The sequence below is a fragment of the Anolis sagrei genome, chromosome 5 (genome assembly GCF_037176765.1).
Source record: "Anolis sagrei isolate rAnoSag1 chromosome 5, rAnoSag1.mat, whole genome shotgun sequence".
Classification (NCBI taxonomy): domain Eukaryota; kingdom Metazoa; phylum Chordata; class Lepidosauria; order Squamata; family Dactyloidae; genus Anolis; species Anolis sagrei.
The window spans coordinates 86,007,098-86,029,312 of record NC_090025.1 but is presented as its reverse complement, the minus strand read 5'-3'; the positions used below and the strand labels follow the sequence as shown (position 1 = coordinate 86,029,312).

The 22,215-nt window shown below is 39.7% G+C and overlaps 1 protein-coding gene across 1 annotated transcript in view; it reads right to left on the bottom strand.

Moving 5' to 3' along the window:
- The window catches only part of PHTF2 (putative homeodomain transcription factor 2), a 98,881-nt gene that overhangs the window by 36,408 nt on the left and 40,258 nt on the right, over positions 1-22,215 (bottom strand). The window contains exons 3-5 of the mRNA XM_060778310.2: positions 14,277-14,333; positions 5,371-5,440; positions 954-1,112 (exon numbers count right to left, since the gene is read on the bottom strand). Of these exons, the coding sequence (XP_060634293.2) occupies positions 954-1,112; positions 5,371-5,440; positions 14,277-14,333 (286 nt within the window). The remainder of the gene's footprint in view (positions 1-953; positions 1,113-5,370; positions 5,441-14,276; positions 14,334-22,215) is intronic.

The following is a 22,215-nucleotide window of genomic DNA, read 5'->3' as shown; positions in this document are numbered from 1 at the left end:
AACCCTATCATGGGCTACTTCTCATTATATTATATTATATTATATCATATCATATCAGAGACAGGATGTTTCTAAATACTAGTTGCTAAGGGACAAATTCAGCAGGGCTCTTCTTACATTCTCCCAATTCCAGCTCAAGTAACTAATGGCATAGAACAGGGATCCACAAACTGTTTAAACAGAGGGCCATGTCACAGTCCCTCAAACTGTTGAAGGGCCGGATTATAATTTGAAAAAAAATATATGAATGAATTCCTATGCACACTGCACATATTTTATTTAAAAACATTTAAAATCATTTAAAAACAATACAATAATTAAAATGAAAACAATTTTTAAAAATATAAACTCATTAGTATTTCAGTGGGACGTGTGGGCCTGCTTTTGGTTGATGAGATAGGATTGTTGTTGTTGTTATGTGCTTTCAAGTTGTTTCAGACTTAGGTTGACCCTGAGGGAGGGCCGGGTAAATGACCTTAGAGGGCTGCATCTGGCCCCTGGGCCTTAGTTTGAGGACTCCTGGCATAGAAGCTATTAGTGCAGAAAAAAATCATCTCAGTCTCTTCTAGTCCCAGGTCTCCTTGAATCTTTCTGTTTAATATCACTCTGATTATTTAAATCCAATTGCTAGGGCAAATCATAGTAGGCCCATTCAATCAACTTCTGAGTGGAAATGTAAATCCAACGAGTCTACTCAAGCTAGGACTAACAACTGGATCTAACAACATAGAGAGAGGTAATATTATATTCTTCACTCAGTTCCCTTTTTAAGATTATCAAATTCTAAACTATTGCTTGAGTTAAGGTAATTTAGCTTCTCAACCACAATTTCAATTTTTCAAGCAATGTACATTTTAGGGGTGGTGGTGGTAAAATGTCTACTAGAATTTAGGAAGATGAAGTTTAGTGTTTATTAAGGCATGTGTTTGTTGCAGGGTCTCATTCAGCTGTACCTTGAAGAAGATAAAGGACAAGGAGCCAGAAGAAAATAACCTTTGATGTCACTTGTAGCCACCACCTGAAGAAGAAGGGGAAGAAAACAACTCTAACAATTCCTTTTCGAGTCAGGGAAGTCCATGGACTTTCTGGTTTAGCTTTAGCAAAGGCAGATCCTAAATAAAAGAAAAATGAATTAGTCACTTATTTAGCAACACAGAAGATTTCTCATTACTGTATGTCTAAGGTGGAATCTGAACACTTTAAACATATATTCAAAGAATTCAGACAGGCTTCCTACAGAGGAGAAAGGTTGTATTAAGACAGTGGTTCTTAACTTGTGGGTGTTGTAGTAGAGCCTGTGAGTAACGTTGCAAGCAGTAGTTCGGGTGCCAGAAGGGGAAAAAGGGTTACTTGTGAGCAGGAGTCTGATGAGGAACAACAGAGGAAAAGGATCTGGGATATACTTATGGCACCTACAGATCAGGACTCATTTGAGGGGTTCTCTGGGGATGAAGGGTCAATGAGTGGAGGAGAGGAGGGAGACACAATGGATGGGAATAGGGGAAGAAAGAGGGTTACTCGGGAGCAGGAATCGGATGAGGAGCGACAAAGGAAGAGGATCCAGGATGTACTTACAGCACCTACAGATGAGGATTCATTTGAGGGATTCTCTGGGGATGATGGGTCACAGAGTGGGGAAAATGAGGATGACACTGTGGATTGGACTAAGGTAAAGGAAGTGCAAGCTATTTGTGCGGAGCCAACATCTAGTGATACATTTATGGGATTCTCTGGGAGTGAAGACTGGCAATCGGGGAATAGAACTGAGTCTTGGGGGGATCTAAGTCTTGACAGGAGATGGAGAAGATGGAGGGATGGGCATAGGACTTCACGTGAAGAATTGGGAGCAGCTGCAAAGGATAATCATGGGGCGATGGTCAGTTCATCTTCTGATGAGGATGTGTAGACAAAAATGGGTTCAGAAATGGGGGGTGTTTACAGAAGGCAAGGTGTTGGTAAACTTTCGTGCATTGGGTACTGTCTGGACTTGTCACTGCCTGTTTCGTGTTCGGCATTAGGTTTGGGATCTGCAGGTTGCTGTTCCTGTTCGTGGGTGCTTTCGACTCGGATTGGATTCTCGTGAGTGTGGATTTCCCCCTTCCTGGACCTTGGACCGGCTTGACTATGATGCTGCTTCTGTGAACTGTGGAATTTCGCTATTTCAGATTTCTCTTGCTACGACCCTGGACTTCGCTTGACTACGCTTCTCTCCCTGCGGTTTTTCTGCTTTTGTTTACCGTTTGCATGTTGTGCCTTCTTTGTGTGACTTCAGAGTACTGTGTTTGATTTGGTTCTTTTATCCGGATAATCCGCATTATACCTTTGTTTACCTTTTGAACCAGGACTGATTTTACATTTGAGTTTTGACCAGAGGCATTGAGTTTAAGTGTCTCTGCGTCCTTTTCTTTTGCTTCAATAAACTCTGTTTGGAACTAACTCTGAGTCTGGCCCTTTAAGGCATCTGTGATTCCAACAGTGGGTCCCCAGGTGTTTTGGCCTACAACTCCCAGAAATCCCAGTGGGTTTACCAGTTTTTAGGATTTCTGGGAGTTGAAAGCCAAAACATCTGGGGACCCACAGGTTGAGAACCACTGTAATAGGAAATATGGCCTTATCCCATCATCCAAAATGAAAGCATAACCCTGGACAGGGAGAGGTTTGGCAGGCATGGGTCAGAAGGTTAGCCATGAAGAAACCTGTTTTCTGTTCATGTCCTACAGAAAGAGAATAGCTTAATGAAATTGATGCCTGTGCTTAGTTCTCTCAAACCCAGGAGTATTTCTTCAGGAATAGCAAGAATAAAGATTTACCCTTCTGTAAGTCAGAGTGAAATTGTGCCTGCCTCCCTTCTAAAGAAAGACTGGAGTGTGAATGCATTTTTTTTTCAGTTTGCAAATTTGCAAATACAAGATATGGCATTTGGCCAGTATTTACTGACAAACTGAATGATTAATTGTATATGAATCTATTTAAAGTGACTGGTTATAGCACTATTCACAGTAGCAGTGTAAATCGTGTGGTTGTCCAGATGTTGTTGAATTGCAAGTTCCATAAAACTTAGCCAGCGTAACCATTAGCAAGGAATGAACTGTAATTCAGCAATATCTGAAGAGCTGCATTATTCACATCCCTGATTTATAACATACTAGCTGTCCCCTGCCACGCGTTGCTGTGGCCCAGTCTGTTGATCTGGAAAATAAAGTAATGAGAAAGTGTTGGTTTCTTATATATGTAATTTCTTTATGCTTGTGGGTAAACAGTATGTCTTGTTGTTTCTTTGTCAGTGTTGATGTGGAGAATGTCTGGTTTGCCCACCTTGGAACATACAACATATCATTGTCCTTCTTTAAGGGTCCCTTTCAAATCTATGATACTACACCTGTGTATGTGTGTGAATCATATCTATCTATCTATATCTATGGCTGGATAGTAGGCCTGGGCGGTTTCGTTCGTTAATTTTGTAATTCGTTAAATATTCGTTATTTTTAACAATTACAAAATGAATACAAAACTTATTTTCAAACCCGGAAGTGTTTTTAAATATCGAAACGGCATCCTCCATCTTTTTTACGGGCTTCCGCCCGTTTCGGAAATGACGTTTTAGGGATGGAGGATGCTGGGTGCGCCGGGAGCCAATCCGGCGCTCCCAAGCACCGTGGCTCATTGTGATTGGGCGGGCTGCCCTTTAAAAGCGGCTCCGCGTGGCCGCAGTGCTCATTGCGAAGGCGAGGAGACGGGAGGTGCGGGAGGGAGGCTTGGCTTGCTTGCATTCATTCATTGCATTTGCTTGCATTCATTCATTCATTCACATTCATTCATTGAGAGCGAGGGCGGTTTAAGGACCTGGGCTAGTGGGCTGGGAGCAGCGGGGAGGCTTTGCCCTGTTTTCGCTCCACAACAGGGCAGGGCAAGCATTTTGTTAATTTTCCATTTTTAAAAATATTTCTGACAAATATTTCTTTTATTCTTAAAAAAATTCAAAAAATATTCTAAAAAAAGAATTTTATTTATTTAAATTTTATTATTTTATATTGTATATATTATATATAATATATATATTATATATTATATATTATATATTATATAATTTTATATTATTTATTATATTTATTATTATTATTTAAAAATTATTATTATTTATTATTATTTATATTTTATTTATTTAAATTTTATTATTATATTATTGTTTTTTTCATTATATTATTAAATTGACTCAGTTTTGGCTACTTTATCTTATTACTTTTTTATTTAATATCTTAATATCTTGTTCTATTTGATTATTTTATTTGATTTATTTTATGAAATGATTTTGTTTATAGCATTTAGCATTGCGCAAACGCGTCCGCCATCTTAACGAATTGATTCGTTAATATTAACGAAATTTCGTAAATACTGAACTTTTTTAAAGGAAAATTTTGTAATTATTTTAAATATCGAAACGCAAAAACCCCCCAAATACAAATCGATTTTAGAAACAAATTTTTGCGTTGTTACCCAGGCCTACTGGATAGGTCTTTGTCAGGCGGACTTTGAGTATGTTTTCTTGCCCTGATGAAGGGAGTTGGATTGGATGGCCTTAAGTATTTTCTGTTGGTCATGGAGGTTCTGTGTGGGAAGTTTGCCCTGATTCTGTCGTTCGTAGGGTTCAGAACACTCTTTGATTGTAGGTGAACTGTGAATCCCAGTTACTACAACTCCCAAATGTCAAGGTCTATTTTCCCCAAACTCTACCTGTGTTCATATTTGGGCGTATTGAGTGCTTGTGCCAAGTTTGGTCCAGATCCATCACTGTTTGAGTCTACAGAGCTCTCTGGATGTAGGTGAACTACAACTCCCAAACTCAAGGTCAATGCCCACCAAACCCTTCCAATATTTTCTGTTGGTATTGGGAATTCTGTGTGCCAAGTTTGGTTCAATTCCATCATTGATGGAGTTCAGAATGCTCTTTTGATTGTAGGTGAACTATAAATCCCAGAAACTACAACTCCCAAATGACAAAATCATAATTTTTGAGTGATTGTCACTCTTTGTGTTGTGAGACGTTTTGTTGCCAAATTTGGTGTGATTTCGTTCAGTGGTTCTTTTGTTTTTAAGGAACTCATTATGCACAGAGAATTTATATATATATAGATTCAACAGAATTCAAGTATATTTCTAGAAGGTATAGTATAGACTAGCAGACATTGCTATCCAGATATCAACTCTAAGATGTCTTCACTGATTGGGCTCCACTATGGATATGGCTTTCTTTCCTATGAAAAAATAAACATATTCCCGACAAACAAAAAAATCTACGTTAGTGAAGTTAAATTTGTAAACCAAATCCCTTCATATTGAGCAGCACTGCATGTTTAAAAGATCCGCCTTTACCTCTTACAAGATCAACATCGATGAGATCTGGCTTTACATGTCCAGTTTTCTTTGGCTTGTTCCTCAAACCCTGCAATGTAGAAAGAATCATAACTATTATGCTGAAAAGAATGTTTTAAATTTGAAAAGGGGGTCAATAATTATGTTGAACCAGAAATTCCATATTCTTTTCTCCTCCAGACATATGTTTGCTACTCTGAAGTCCATTCCCATTTAAAATGGCTTGAACGTAGAATCTGTCTCCTGTGGACAGAAAGTCCGTTTCTGACTATGTTAAGTTTTTGAGCCTCCAGAGCATTTCCACTGTTTTCTTCTCTCCTGCACTCCAAAACACCAGAAGGTGTAGTGCTAACAGTCATGGAGGAAGGGAGAGACGGACAGATGTTACCCACCCTCCTCTAACTGGCCAGAACATCCTAAAGACTCATGGAGAGCCATCACTGAAGGAAAGAGACCCATGAATGAAATTCATTTTAACATAACTAAATTTTGGTATAAAGCAACACGTACATTTTCGGAATGATCAATAATGAAAATCACCACCCCCTTTATTATAATCTAAGGGAGTTAAATGAGGTAAGTTATGCAGTCACATTCTACACACACATGCTTCCAGAGTTAGTATGATACTTTGTGTGATAGCTACTTAATTCTGTCCTTTAATTTTAAAAGCAGCATAAATCATCAGGCTTTGACATTTGGACTTTGGTGTAGTAATAAAGTAATCATATGCCTCATTTTAACTATGACGTCTGTGAATCACTGTGACAGGCTAGCTTCTTCTATAGTGTAAACTATGTACCTTAAGAAACATGGAAATATCAGTTCCATCATTAGGTCTCATTTTGGGTTACACAACTTCAAAAATTGATAGTTGTGCAAATACACTATACTGTTCAAGGATCTATAATAAGGCCTAAATACCTGAAAAGCACTAGGATCCTGATACCCAATGAGAAACTCCCCCCTGGGCACACAGAGGACTGGACGACTTGGAAGGCACTGAACAGACTGTGCTCTGACACCACGAGATGCAGAGCCAACCTTCAGAAATGGGGCTACAAAGTGGAATCCTCGACATGCGAGTGTGGAGAAGAGCAAACCACTGACCACTTGCTGCAATGCAACCTGAGCCCTGCCACATGCACAATGGAGGACCTTCTTGCAGCAACACCAGAAGCACTCCAAGTGGCCAGATACTGGTCAAAGGACATTTAATCAACTACCAAACTCACAATTTTTGTATTTTGTCTGGGTTTTTTTGCTTTGTTCTGTAAGAAATGTAATATAATTGACTGGTTGCACTGACACGATAAATAAATACTAGGATCCTGTTGGATCTTGGAAAATAAACTGGGTCAGCCCTGGTTAGTTCTTGGAGAAGAGGCCACGAATGAATAAGAGGTGCTATAGGCCATATTCCAGAGGAAGGAAGTGGCAGCACCCTTGAGTATTCCTTCCCTAAGAAAACCCTTTGAATTTAACAGGGTCACTATAAGTTGATTGGCATATACAAAACCCTTTGAAATTACCACATATTCCGGGGTACTAGACGACTTTTTAGGCATGTAAAACCTTATAAAATTTTGGGGGTCGTCTATTACGCCGGGTATAAAATTAAAATAATAATAAAATTACATACTATGGCTGCCTTGGTCGCAGGCTCCCCTCCTCCTCCTCCTCTTCCTCCTCCGCCTTGGCTCATGGCAGCCTCCCGGGCAGGCTCCCCGTCCTTCCTCCCATCCTGGCTGCCTTCCTTGTTCAGGCCCAGGCCTCTCCTTTGTTGGCGGCTGGGCCCCTGGGCTGCTTCCCGTGCTGCTCAGGCCACTCTCCTTTCTGTCCGGGCCTCGCAAGAAGCACCTTTTCTCCTGCGAGACAACGTTGTCTTGCTGGAGAAGAGGTGCTTCGCGCGAGGCCTGGCCAGGAAAAAGGAGAGCGGCTTGAGGAGTGCCAGAGGTCCTTCTGATCAGGCCGCTCTCCTTTTTCCTGTCCAGGCTTTGCGAAAAGTGCCTGGTTTGGGAGTCGTCTTAAACGGCGAGTATATCCCCAACTCTCTATTTTGTTTGTTAAAGTCGGGGGGTCGTCTTATAGCCCCAATTGTGTTGTACCCCGAAATATACGGTAATAGGGTCACTATAAGTTAATAGCCACATATACACACAAGCAAATTGAAAAAAAGAAAAAAAAATTCTACACACTGGCTAGGTATTTAGCTATAGAAAGAATATTTGCTACTATCTTCTCCTGAACAACAACAAAACTATCAGTTTTCTTCTAACCAATGCAGCTATGGCAAAACTGATACAAGTCCATACTGACTCCATCTGAGACATTTAATTGGTTTCAGTGATCAGTTTATATCCTTTTTAATTAGAAGGTCAACTCTTGGATTAATCGCAATGAGAAACGAATGCAAACTATAGAACTGTATGCATTTTCTTTTCACATAAAATGCCAAGGGAATTTACTGGATGGTAACTAACTAAATAGATGTACTGTCAAATCACTTAGAAACAGTAGTCAGAATGCTGCCAAATTCTAACATAGAACTGAACTGCAAATGGTCATGAAAGTCTAATAATAATAATAATAATAATAATAATAATAATAATAATAAACAATTTATTGATTTATTTATTTCATATACTTGTACCCCGCCCTTCTCACCCCCGAGGGGGGACTCAGGGCGGCCTCACAGAAAACACCATTTGGTGCCATCATAATGATAAGAACCATCAACAAATTCATTAAAACAAAACATTAAATAAGTAGTTGTTAAAACACGCCAATTAAAATCCGGGTCCGGGTCAATTCATTGTCACTTCGAAATTGCTTATGTCTTCTTCATACAAGCCTCTGTTTAATGGTCAAATACAAGGTCCCACAGTCAAGTCTTGAGTTTCCTTCTAAAGGACAGGAGGGAGGTGGCCAGTCTGATGTCTTTGGGGAGGGAATTCCACAGATGGGTAACCACTGTTGAGAAGGCCCTGTCTCTCGTCTCCACCAATAGCATTTGTGATGGCGGTGGGATCGAGAGCAGGGCCTCTCCAGATGATCTTAAACTTCGTGATGATTCGTAGTAGGAGATACGTTCGGACATGTAGTCTGGAGCAGAACTGTTTAGAGCTGTAAAGGTTAAAACCAGCACTTTGAACTGTGCTCGGAAGCTGATTGGCAACCAGTGGAGCTGGCGTAACAGAGGAGTTGTATGCCCCCTGTATGCCGCTCCGGTGAGCAACATGGCTGCTAACCGTTGGACTAATTGAAGCTTCCAGGCAGTCTTCAAAGGCAGCCCCACTTATAGTGCATTGCAGTAGTCTAATCAGGATGTAACAAGAGCGTGGACCACAATAGCTTACATTGCTCAAATCAGTATGTGAAACATTCTCCTCAACTTGTTGTCCGGGTTGAGGGGGGTGTTGCCAAATCACAATGCTTCAGTGTTAAGAGAAGACCTACTACTAACCTCATCCCTGCTTGGCTTCTTGACTCTCAATTTCTAGTACTAACTGAATTTTTAAAATCTATTTTTTTCATGCAAACAGCACAATGAGCCTTCTTGTTATTGTTATTTGCCATCAAACTGACTTCTATTTATGGCAACCTTATGAATGAAAGACCCTCAAAAGCCCTCGTTGTCAGCTGCCCTACCCAAGTCATGCAAACTTATGACAAAATTGTTTATAATAAAAGCTTTCATTTCTCATGAAAAAAGAAAGAAGTGGTCTGTTAATGTTTCTAGCTTTGCTTCTCTGAGCAACTGAAATGTTTCTGTACAACATTCTATGCATTTGATTAGCTTAAGCAATCAATTTCAGAATGAACCCCCAGAGGAGGCAATGCTTATAAAGGGGGAAGAAAGATGGGAGGAAAACTGGGTTATGAGAAAGATGGGTTCTCAATTTAACCCTTTCATTGTAAACCAAATGCAGCAATGGAGATTATTCTTTTTCCTGGCTGGCAGTCCTCCCACTCCCTGCAAAAAACTGCAACAAATTTGAAAATATTTGCCCAGCACGAACCCAAAAACTAGTGAAACCCAGGCCAGCAGAAGTGAAGCTGCAATAGAGGAACAGCAAGACATAACATTTCTGAGCATTTGCCCCAAGCTGGCACGAATGGAGGGCGAAAGAGAGAAACGTGCCAAGAGGAAGACGTATCAAGCCAACCCCGACCGGGACCACATTCCACCTGGAAACCAATGCCCTCACTGCGGGAGATCAAGAATAGGACTCCATAGTCACCTATGGACCCAACCTGGAGGATTATCCTACTCGGACAACGAGGGGTCGCCTAAGTTAGTGTCCCCATCAGTCATACTTTTCTGTGTACTGCAGCATATTACTGCAGCATATTAGAGACATGTTTGGTATTTCATAGAATCATAGAATCAAAGAGTTGGAAGAGACCTCATGGGCCATCCAGTCCAACCCCCTGTCAAGAAGCAGGAATATTGCATTCAAATCACCCCTGACAGATACAGATGTACTTTTAAATTATATATGTGTGTGATTGGATAGTGGGTACTATAGCCAAATGTCAACGTTAGGAATACAAAAACTCACTATCTAATAGCCCGAGATTCTTACTACTTTATCAAAGCATGAATGTGTAATTGAGTTGAACAGATGCATTTTCCAGACCTGCATTTCTTGTTCAAGTGAGGGTTTTTGGACATCTTGTCAGCTGATATTAATACAAATAGAAACTTGAATTAACTTCAACCCGCTGCCTTAATTATATCAATGTCTTTGGTAGTTTAACTATGAACTCATCTTTTCTTTTTTGCATTTGCAATTGAAACTTAATTATTTTAAAAAATCAGTTCTTCACACACTGCATCCCTTACATAACAAGTGAAAATAAAAGATCCATATGTGGAAGGAGTGTGTTCCTGATTACCAGGCATGTAACAGGGATGGGATACTTCTACCAAACTCTGCTTCCCAAATATGTCTGTTCAGCTACTGACAGAGGAGTTTGACTAGATGGACATATACAGGGTGCAGCAGCATAACTTCCTTTTTTCAAAACTTAATAAAACCCATTGTATATATATAATGTAGGTGCATACCTAAAGTTTTGTTTTACGTAGTTTTGAAGATCAAATTAGGTAGGTGATGTCCCCCATTCTCCATACACTGAGTAAACCAATTTCTGGCATTTGGCATGACTCTTGCCAGCATACCAGGCGTTATGTTGGCAATTTCTTTCTGGATGTTGGTATTCAAATCTTGTAGGGTCCTTGGACGGTTCACATAAACACGGGATTTCAAAAAAAACCCCATAGGAAAAAAAATCACAAGCGGGCCGGCCACTCCAAATCCCCCCTAATTGAGATGAGACGCTCTGGGAAGTGTTCCCTCAAAACAGCCATCGATGCTCTTGAAGTGTGTGCAGTTGCACTGTCTTGTTGGAACCAAATGTCCCCTAAGCCCAACCCATCTAGCCGTGGGAAAAAATTCCTGTAACATGTTTACATACCGGTCCGAATTCACTGTCACTGCGACTTCATTTTCCTCAAAGAACCAGGGACCAATAATTCAAGCTGCGGAAATTGCACACCACACTGTGATTTTAGGTGAATGCAAAGGCCTTTGATGCAATTCTCGAGGATTGTTGTCAGCCCAGTAGCGCATGTTTTGTTTGTTGACGGATCCACACAAATGAAAATGGGTTTCATCACTAAAAAAAAACAATAGCGTCCTCAGGAACAACTTCGAGAAAAACCTCACACACGTTCCTCCGAGAATTGAAATCACGTTCAGAAAGTTCCTGCACAATCACCATCTTGTAAGGATGGAAATGAAGATCATCATGAAGAATTCTCCTCACAGAACGATCAGAAAGTCCAAGGGCAGACGCATGTTTGCGCGCAGAACGCTGTGGTGATTGCAACATTGAAGATCTCACTGCCTCAATGTTCTCAGGTGATCTAATGGGCCGAGGGACTCCAGTTCTTCATCTTGTCGCACTTGCAGTTTGTCTAAATGTAGTGACCCACGTCGCAATTGATTTCTGGTCCGGGACAGGGGCCAATGGGGCTAAATTAAAGCGATTCCGAAAGGCAGGTTGGGTTGCTATCACAGAACATCTGCTCTAAAAGTAGGCCTCAACGGCAGAAGTACGCTCCTCACTGTTCCAACCCATGATGGCGACTGAACTGTGTCAGGACAAAACTTTATACTCCCGCCTCTCGAATGAGACCACTAGCGCTCCACTACGTCTTCAACTGACTGAATGGCGCACATTTTAAAAAGGAAGTTATGCTGCCGCACCCTGTAGAGCTTATATATTTCAACAGGAGCAAACTATTAATGACTCCTATTGCAACCTTGCTAATAAATACAGAAGAGCCAACATTGCCCACCCACTTCTCCAATTGCCAACTTCCCAATTCCACTACTACTGTGCATTCTTTCTTCTTCCAGGAGAGAGAATGGATGCACATGCAGCAGGCACAGCACTTCATTAGTCTTGTCTCATTCTTTCTTTCTCTCTCTCTGCTAGAAAACATAATGCACATTTTCTGCTGGAAAACATAATGCACATTTACCTGTCGACCACCTATGTTTCATCAGGCACCACCACAAAGTACAGCGGTGGCTATCAGCTTCATGCTGAAAAAGGTGCATGCAGACAAGCAGCAAAAGAATGAATGAATGGGCAGATGCATTTTTAAATACTCGTTTGTACAGAGACGAGTTATCGGTTAGCAGCAAAATTACAAAGGTGTCTTAATGTCTGTTAACAAGGAATCTCGTTTTGGCACTTGTAGAAAAAGCCATTAGGGTCCCAACAGTATACACCTAACATTGTGGAGCCCCCAGTGGCGCAGTGGGTTAAACCCCTGTGCCGGCAGGACTGAAGACCAACAGGTTGCAGGTTCGAATCCGGGGAGAGGCAGATGAGCTCCCTCTATCAGCTCCAGCTCCTCATGCGGGGACATGAGAGAAGCCTCCCACAAGGATGATAAAAACATCAAATCATCTGGGCGTCCCCTGGGCAACGTCCTTGCAGACGGCCAATTCTGTCACACCAGAAGCGACTTGCAGTTTCTCAGGTCGCTCCTGACGCGAAAAAAACCAAAACAAAACCTAACAATTCATTAGGAATGATTTTACAGTGCAATTATTTGAAAACCCAATGGCTTCCTCCCATTCCTTCCCTGAAAAATGAAAAGATGCGGTTTGGAAAACTCAACTTATGAAAGATATATGAAAAAATATTAATATAAAAAACATTTTAAAATATTCAACATCTGGAAGCACTTCCAGAATGCTTTTGATTCTTTACAACAAAAAGGCAGAGTAAATTATAATCACATTCTATTTTGCAGTGTCTTTAGAAGAGTGTATGAAAGTAAACCTAACAGTGCAACCCTGTGAACATCTACTCAGAGATGTAAGTCACTGAGTGCAGTCGGTCTTAATATCATATAGTAGTAGTAGCAGTAATAATAATAACTTTATTTATATACTGCCCAATCTTCCCAAAGGGGCCCAGGGTGGTTTGTATACATCTCTTATATAGAAAGGATGTTAAAATATTAGAGGCTTTTGGGGTAGTAATTAGTTTACCATATAGTAATGGGATTTTGTTAGTCACACTAAGATGCAGAAACACTGCTAATCTACAAAAGCTGCTTTGCTTAACACAAAAATTCATCATCAATTACTTACCAATTTAATAAACTGTTCAAAACAATAAGATGAAAAAGGAGGAAAAGTAAACTGGAACTATAAAAGTAACCACGTGAAAGCCAATGATTTCTGATAAAATTCACATAAAAACATAAGAGGATGCATACTATGACATGGTAGATGGCAAGCAAAGTTTAATACAATGCCAACTAACGCATTTTATTAAAATACTGGAATATGCAATTTCCTCAAAGAGAGATCTAGTACATTTCCCTCTCTTAAAGGCAGGTTCATTTACGTAAGAACCCACACCTACACACCAAAAATGTCAAAGATTTTGGACCTACATAATGCACAGTTAATAATAATAATAATAATAATAATAATAATATCTTTATTTATACCCGCCACCATCTGCCCAAAGGGGACTCAGGTGATCTAATGGGCCGAGCCCAACAATTACAACAGATCAAAATCAAATACACAGCAAATAATAACATAAAATAAAATAAAAATAAAAATAAACTGCAAATTAATACAAAGTTGAACACAGGAAATGAAAATAAAATAAAATACTAAGATAGGTTTAATCCATAAGATGAACATTTCCCAAGCAACCCCCACACTCCACTCTGTTCTTGTGCAAATCTTTCATTTCAAAAGTAGAGTAAAAACTGGCTCAGTACAATCCCAAATGGTGCAGCTATGGAAGAACTAAATAAGTAACATATTATTGTTACTATAACAAGCAACAAATACTTATCACAGCCACAGGCTAAGTAAAAGTAAATGCAATTTAAGTCAACTACAGCTAACAGCTTCCATAGATTTCAGTGAATTAATTCTAAGTAAGATTAAGTCTGGATCCAACCAACTGTTCATATTATTGACTTTTTCAAGGCAAATTCTGAGTTACAACACAATAGAATCAATAGTTTTCAAATTGTATTTCTTTAAATTATATGGCTCCTCAGCACTTAATGTAGTTTCCTCAATAAGACAAGTAATAGACAAAATTTAAACAAAAATTATCTACTTTTAGTTTCTGTTCCTTATAATAAATTGTGGGAAGCAAGTACTGGAAAAGCTTTGGTTGCACATTGCTTCCGTAGGAAAAGAGCTAGGTTTAAGAGCTTTGTTCATATTATGCTAAATTCTGTCAATAGGAATTCCAAACCAAAGCTAACAAATAAGATGGGTTTTTAAAAATTAGGAGGTTTGAAATTCACTGCCATAAAGCAATAAGGAATGCTGAAACTTTACCTTGATTTCTCTTTGTTCTACAGATTTTTCCCATATTTGTTGGTCATATGCACCAATCTAAACAGGAAAGAAGGAAGTTGTTATTAAAATGGAATTATAGAACGTAATCACATGATATGGCATTTTTCACAGAAAAATGTCAAAAATAATACAGAAACAGGCCTCAATTTATCAGTTACAAAAATTAATTGAGATATGGCATATCTTTGGTTGATTTTAATGTTGTTCATGCATTAAGCATCTATTTAGCAAGAACCCCACCCTAGTTATGCGTCAAGTGTAAATACCGTATTTGATTAAACAGGTTTACTAACATGTCATGTACATTTCTAGTCTAACTGCATTACAGTACTTTGGTATGTGGCTTCTATACAAACTATATAATACTAGGAATTGTGATATATTTTGTAGATAATCTTTCTATGCCTGTGAAGATAATGTTAGAACCCATAATACTAGGAGCAGGAGAAGTCAAGTTGAAGTAAATATGAATTAGAGTAAATATGAATACCACAAAGTTAGAGATATGCCAGTGATCTACATAATCACTAGAGAGTAAAGAAATAATGTAAACAAGAGAATAATTCCAAAAAAATACATGATTTTCTATGTTTTACCAAACAGGCAATAAATATCTTTATTTGAAAATCTGCACCACAGACTACAGCAAGTTTCATCAATAATTTCTTGTTAAATTGCAGAGGCTGACAATTTCAAAACAAACTGTCCCGGTGCTAAGATTACTTACGTCTCTCAAAAAAAGCACATATGCAGAAATAGCAACTCTGCATCTTTCAGGGATTTGATTTGCTCCTAGATTCATACCAAGCCTTGCTCAGATTTTGCTATATAAATAATTTACTCCTCCAAGTAATGTTTCTATTTGCCTGCTTTAATAAGGGCTGTGACTAAAGAACATGATCCCAGAAGTGCCAGATGTCAGATGCAGAGAAGTTCTGGACTTCCTCCATGCCAATTGTAAGCGAGTAAAAGCTAAATGAGAAGTGTGTTCTCATGATACCACTGGAAGCATTGAAGTGCTATTCTGATGTTATGCTAAACCATCTCATTAACTGCAAATGGACAGATTGCATATTTGTAACTGTGATTCTTTGACATCTGTGAATTCATACAGATTATCTGTGCTCATGCAATGTACTATTCTGAATTTTCTCGGCACTTCTCACTTAAACTCTGAGTTCCAAGAATGCTGTAACAGCAGCATCCAAGAACCAAGAAAGCAGACATGACAAAAGGAGGATGGGTAGGGTTGTTTGAGTTCACAGGTGACCACTTGGGAAATCACAGTTACAGGTATACAACCTGTCCTCCTTCTTTGTATTTCTCTGAGTCACACAAATAGATTAGCAAACTACTAACTACAGAAGGTGGGAGTGTCATGTTATAATACACAAGCCTTCTATTCATTATTTCAAACATAAATATAAGAAACCTTATACAAACATGAAAACAACACTGCCCTTCCAAAGGAGGCATTATTGAATATCAAGACTATAACATGTTGGAACCACAGAGCTGTACTACACACATCATTCAAAGGTGTGCCACTTAGGAATTCAGAGGAAGTAACAACTGCTCATGTAGAGTGTCCTTGTACACATGCAAGTGGGTCCTCCTTAGTCAGTTCATTGTTTGTTTGTTTATTTATTTATTTATTTACAGCGTTTATATTCTGCCCTTCTCGCCCCGCAGGGGACTCAGGGCAGATTACAGTGTACACATACATGGCAAACATTCAATGCCAATTTTTGACATACAAACATATACAGACATACACAGAGGCTATTTAACTTTTTCTGGCCGCCAGGGGAGCTGTCACTTTCACCATCCATCTGCGACGTTGATGAAGCTCTTCCGCATTCCCCGCATGCTTCCCCACTGGAATGCTTTGCTGAAGTCTTCTTTATGGCCTCATAAATCAGTTAATTAAGCCTCTCCACACTTTAAGGTGGTACCTAATTTTCCTACTTGACAGATGCAACTGTCTTTTGGGTTGCAAAGGTCGACAACAGGCTACACACAATTGGTTGGAAACCCACTCCAACCCGGGCTGGCTTCGAACTCATGACCTTTTGGTCAGAGTGATCTTAATGCAGCTGACACTCAGCCAGCTGTGCCACAATCCCGGTATACGATAACTCAGTTAGATCGTCAAAACCACCCATTTCAAACATTACTATGTGAATACTTGCAGTCCAAGTTTCAAAGATGAATAACAGATGTAAACTTTCTGGCTCTGTCTGGAACGGAAAGTACTATTAATGTAGAAGGCTAAAACATATACAATGTTCCCTCGCTGTTTCGCGGTTCGCTTTCTGCGGACTCACTGTTTCGTGGTTAGGGTTTAGAATTAATATTTTTATTTTTATATATTTTGTGGTTTTACAATCAGAAATGCCTTGCCTTTGCGACGGTGGGTGCCCTCCAACCGGCCGCAGCCCCCCCCCCCCCGGGTTGGCCAGGGCCAAGTTCCCCACCCCACACCTTCAGCCTTTGCAGGGCTGCCGGAGCCACGGAGCCCCACGAAGGCCTTGGGCAGCCCTACAAAGGCTGCCAGGGCGAGGTGGGGAACCCGTCCCTGGCTGATCCTGGGGCAGGGTGGGGCCTGCTACTGTTAGCCAGCTGGCCAAGCAGTGGGAAACTTCCCGCCATGCAGGGGGTTTCTGGGAAGAATCCCCCTGCAAGCAGCATGGCCAGCGGGAGGGTGCCCCCTGGCCATGATTGTAAATACTGTGTGTGTGTGTGTATGCAGACATACAGACACACACACACACACACACACACACACACAAAGGATTGTAAATGCTGTGTGTATTGTCCCTACTTTGCAGATTTTCACTTATCATGGGTGGTCCTGGAATGGAACACCCATGATAAGTGAGGGAACACTGTAGTCAAATTCTTCATAATAATAATAATAATAATAATAATAATAATTATTATTATTATTATTATTTACAGCTTTTATATTCCGCCCTTCTCACCCCACAGGGGACTCAGGGCAGATTACAGTGTACACATATATGGCAAACATTCAATGCCAATTTTTGACATACAAACATATACAGGCATACACAGAGGCTTTTTTCTAGCCGCCAGGGGAGCTGTCGCTTTCACCGTCCATCTGCGACGCTGATGAAGCACTTCCGCATTCCCCGCATGCTTCCCCGCTGGAATGCTTTCCTGGAGTCTTCTTTATGGCCTCATAAATCAGTTAATTTAGCCTCCCCACCTTTAAGGTGGTACCTAATTTTCCTACTTGACAGATGCAACTGTCTTTCTGGTTGCAAAGGTCAACAACAAGCTACACACAATTGGTTGGAAACCCACTCCAACCCGGGCTGGCTTCAAACTCATGACCTTTTGGTCAGAGTGATCTTCATGAGTGTATGCAGTATAATATCCTGGTTCAGGTGGAATGAAGACACCACCTTGGGCAAAAAGGAAATGTTTAGCCTACGGACGATCTTGTCATTGTGAAAACCTTGATAAGCCTGGTTGACACAGGGAGCACAAAGTTCCCATGCCCTCATGGTAAGCAATGTCAGGAATGCAGTCTTCCAAGTGAATAAATGAAGGTCAGAGGAAGACATCGGTTCAAAAGATCTCCGAAATAGCTGGGATAACACTAGGTCTAAACTCCAAGCAGGACTTGTTCTCAATACCATAGGATGCAAATTCCAGCAACCTCTTAGGAATTTCTTAACTAAAGAGTGTTAGAAACATGGTGGTCTTCCATTGAGCTGAAACTGCAATGTGACAGCATCTAGGTAGCATTTGAGAGGTGAGAGGAAAAGGCCAGCATCAGATACAGAAGAATTCTGATCCTATATTCTGGAGTATTAGCTATCCCTCCTAATTTGGTGTCATCTGCAAACTTGATAAGCATGCCCTCTAAATCTTCATACAAGTTATTAGTAATATATTGAACAGCACTGGGTCCAGGATAGAACTTGCAGCACCTCATTCCTGGATGAAGAGGAACCATTGGTGAACAACCAATTACAAATATTCTTAATTGTAGTATTGTCTAGTCCACATCTTACTGGTTCATTTGCAAGAACATGAGGCACCATGTCAAAGGCCTTACTGATATAAAGATATGCTACATCCACTGCATTCTCTGCATATACCAAGCCTGTAACTCATATCAAAAAAAGAGATAAGATTAATCTTGCATGACAAATTTTGAGAAACCCATGTTGACTCCAAGTGATCACAAAATACTTTTCTATGTGATTACAGACACATCTGCGCCTGAATCCTTCCTGGTATTGATGTCAGGCTGCTTAAACAGTAATATTTAACACTTTTCCAAGAAGAGGCCCTAACATTCCCTTATTCTTCCCTTTTCTACTAACATAAAATTAGTCTGAGTTCATTTTGTGCTTTAGCCTTTCAGGCCCTTTCCCTACATATATTGGTTATTTGTTTGAATTCCTCTTTTATAATTATCTCTCTCTCTCACACACACACACACACACACACACACACACACACTTTCTTTTTCTTGTACATGACCCTTTAAAATCTTAACTCAGTTGAAAGTTCTTTGAACATCCATTTTGGTTTCTTTAGATTTCTCTTATTTTTTCTCCTTGTTGGCATTGTTTACAATGGAACTCTAAAAAAAACCCTGCACGATTCCACAAAAGATGAGTGTTCCTGCTCAATAGACACAAACAATTAAATGTAGTTTGGAAAACAACGGAAAACCATGGATATAATTACCGGTACCTCCTTTGAGATCTTAATAACTTATAGTATGGTATATTGCTAGAAGAAACACTTAGCACAGCGTTTCTCAACCTGGGGGTCTTGAGGGGGTGTCAGAGGGGTCACCAAAGACCATCAGAAAACACAGTGTTTTCTGTTGGTCATGGAGGTTCTGTGTGGCAAATTTGGTCCAATTCTGTCATTGCTGGGGTTCAGAATGCTCTTTGATTGTAGGTGAACTATAAATCTCAGCAACTACAACTCTCAAATTTCAAGGTCTATTTCCTCAAATTCCACCAGTGTTCACGTTTATGCATATTGAGTATCTGTGCCAAATTTGATCCAGACCCTTCATTGTTTGAGTCCAAAGTGCTCTCTGGATGGAGGTGAACTACAATTCCAAAACTCAAGGTCAATGGCCACCAAACGCTTCCAGTATTTTCTGTTGGTCATGGGAGTTCTGTGTGCCAAGTCTGATTCAATTCCATCATTGGTGGAGTTCAGAATGCTCTTTGATTGTAGGTGAACTATAAATCCCAACAACTACAACTCCCAAATGACAAAATCAATCCCCCCCAACCCCACCAGTATTCAAATTTGAATGTATCGGGTATTTGTGCCAAATTTCATTGAATGAATAAAAATACATCCTGCATATCAGATATTTACATTACAATTCATAGCAGTAGCAAAATTACATTTATGAAGTAGCAATGAAAATAATATTGCGGTTGGGGGTCACCACAACAGGAGGAACTGTATTAAGGGGTCGCGGCATTAGGAAGGTTGAGAAACACTGATTTAGCATAAGGAATCACAAGCAGAACCTCTCCTACTAGAAAGCAAGGAAACATCATTATTTCAAGAAGCACCGTTTTATTAATGTGTTTGGTCAAGAAGAACAGGCTAATTGGACTTTAAGAGCCTATCATAACTCATTTTGCATTCTTTTCGTCATGTCAGGAGCAAGTTGCTTCTGGTGTGAGAGAATTGGCTGCCTGCAAGGACGTTGTCCAGGGGACGCCTGGATGATTTGATGTTTTTATCATCCTTGTGGGAGCCTTCTCTCATGTCTCAGCATGAGGAGCTGGAGCTGATAGAGGGAGCTCATCCTCCTCTCTCCAGATTCGAACCTGCGACCTATCGGTCTTCAGTCCTGCCGGCACAGGGGTTTAACCCACTGCGCCACTGGGGACATATTCATTCTCAATTATAAGAATTTAAAGGACAAATAAAACAAGTTTTTTTAATGAACTTTAGCATAGACCAAGAACTTTAGCACAGACCATGAAAACTTCAAAACATTACAACATAAACAAGCATTTGTAAGAAGTTTGATCTTCCTCATAAAAATGCAGCTTTAGCTTTTTATCCAGTATTTCAAGCCTATTCTAGCTGGCTAAATCTAGTTTTAACATACACACTCCCTACTTAAATTCCATTTGCAGATAAAGTTACAGGTGCTTAAGGCAATTCCATCATATTATGAAGCAATGTCTGTCTGAAAAGCCTGTGAATGATGCCAGAAGTTGTTTAGTATCAGAGGGCATGTGTTATCCTCAAGGTCAACAGCCCTTAGGAAACCCAGCGGTTATACTCTGAAAGAAGGATGACTAAATTTAAACGAAATCACACCTGCAGCTATAGAACTATTCTGAAGCACTTTACAGCTGCAGCTCTATACTCACGTTTGCATAAACCATAATTCATTCTGATTTATTTTTAAGCACAACAGCTTGCCGTTTCTTTAAAATACTGAACTATTCAGAGTGTTCTTTACATTTTACTGGGTCCTTTAACATGATTTAATTACATTCCACTTTTACTGCCATGATTCAATGATATTCCACTTTTATGCCATAGCAACATTTAATCAAATCCTGAGGCTTGTGGCTTTGCAAGACATAAGAACAGTAGTTCTCAGTTTCCGGTTCTCTAAATATTTCAGACCAGCTCTGTGAAGCCCCAGCCAACATAATCGGAGCAAAAATCTAAAGGACTTGAATGACAAGATGTTGCAAACCTTTGCACTGGAGCAATTCTATATAGCTGTTTTTAAACTGCAAATCCCGGAGTCTCATAGACCAGAATTATGGCAGTTAGGGGAAGTGTAGTGATATAATACTACGCTTCAAGTACTACTATGCTGCAAGTCGTCTCTGGTATCTTCTGGATTGAGAGAATCAGCCGTCTGCGAAGACATTGCCCAGGGGATGCCGGATATCTTGCAATCCTGCGAGGAGGCTTCTCTCATGTCCCCAAGTGGCCAGATACTGGTCAAAGGACATTTAATCAACTCTCATACTCACAAATTTTGTAATCTGCTTGTTTGCTTTGTTCTGTTAGAAATGTAATATAATTTGACTGGTTGTTCTGACACGACAAATAAATAAAGTACTATTATATCAATATAGGAAGAACAATAAAAAAGAGGAATGGGAAGAGATATGGAACAAGAAATTAAAATACTCAAAAGCAATGGAACTAAAAGGAAATTGGATTAAAATGGCCCACAGATGGTATATGACTCCACAAAAATTAAGAAAATTAAGCAGATGTGAAAATAGGGGAAAGAAACGACAATTTAAGGTATGCAGATGATACCATATTACTTTCAGCAAATAAGAGACTTGGGACACCTACTGATAAAAGTTGAGGAAGGAAATACAAAAGGAGAGTTACAGTTAAATATTAAGAGGAGAAAAATAATGACCATAGATAATTTACACAACTTTAAAAGGATTACTGAAGTCACTGAATGACTTCATAAGCTGATTAAAATCAGCAGCATGTTTTATTTTAACTCACTAATTCAAATTAAAACAGGGGTCCTAAAACTTTTTAAACAGAGGGCCAGGTCACAGTCCTTCAAACTGTTAAAGGGCCAAATTATAATTTGAAAAAAGCATGAATGAATTCCTATGCACACTGCACATATCTTATTTGTAGTGCAAAAAACACTTAAAAGCAATACAATAATTAAAATGAAGAATAATTTTAACAAATATAAACTGGTTAGTATTCCAATGAGAAGTGTGGACCTGCTTTTGGTTGATGCGATAAGATTGTTGTTGTTGTATGCTTTCAAGTCATTTCAGACTTAGGTTGACCCTGAGCAAGGGCCAGGTAAATGACCTTGGAGGGCCGTATCTGGCCCCCGGGCCTTAGTTTGATGACCCCTGACTTAAAGGATTGTGTGTAC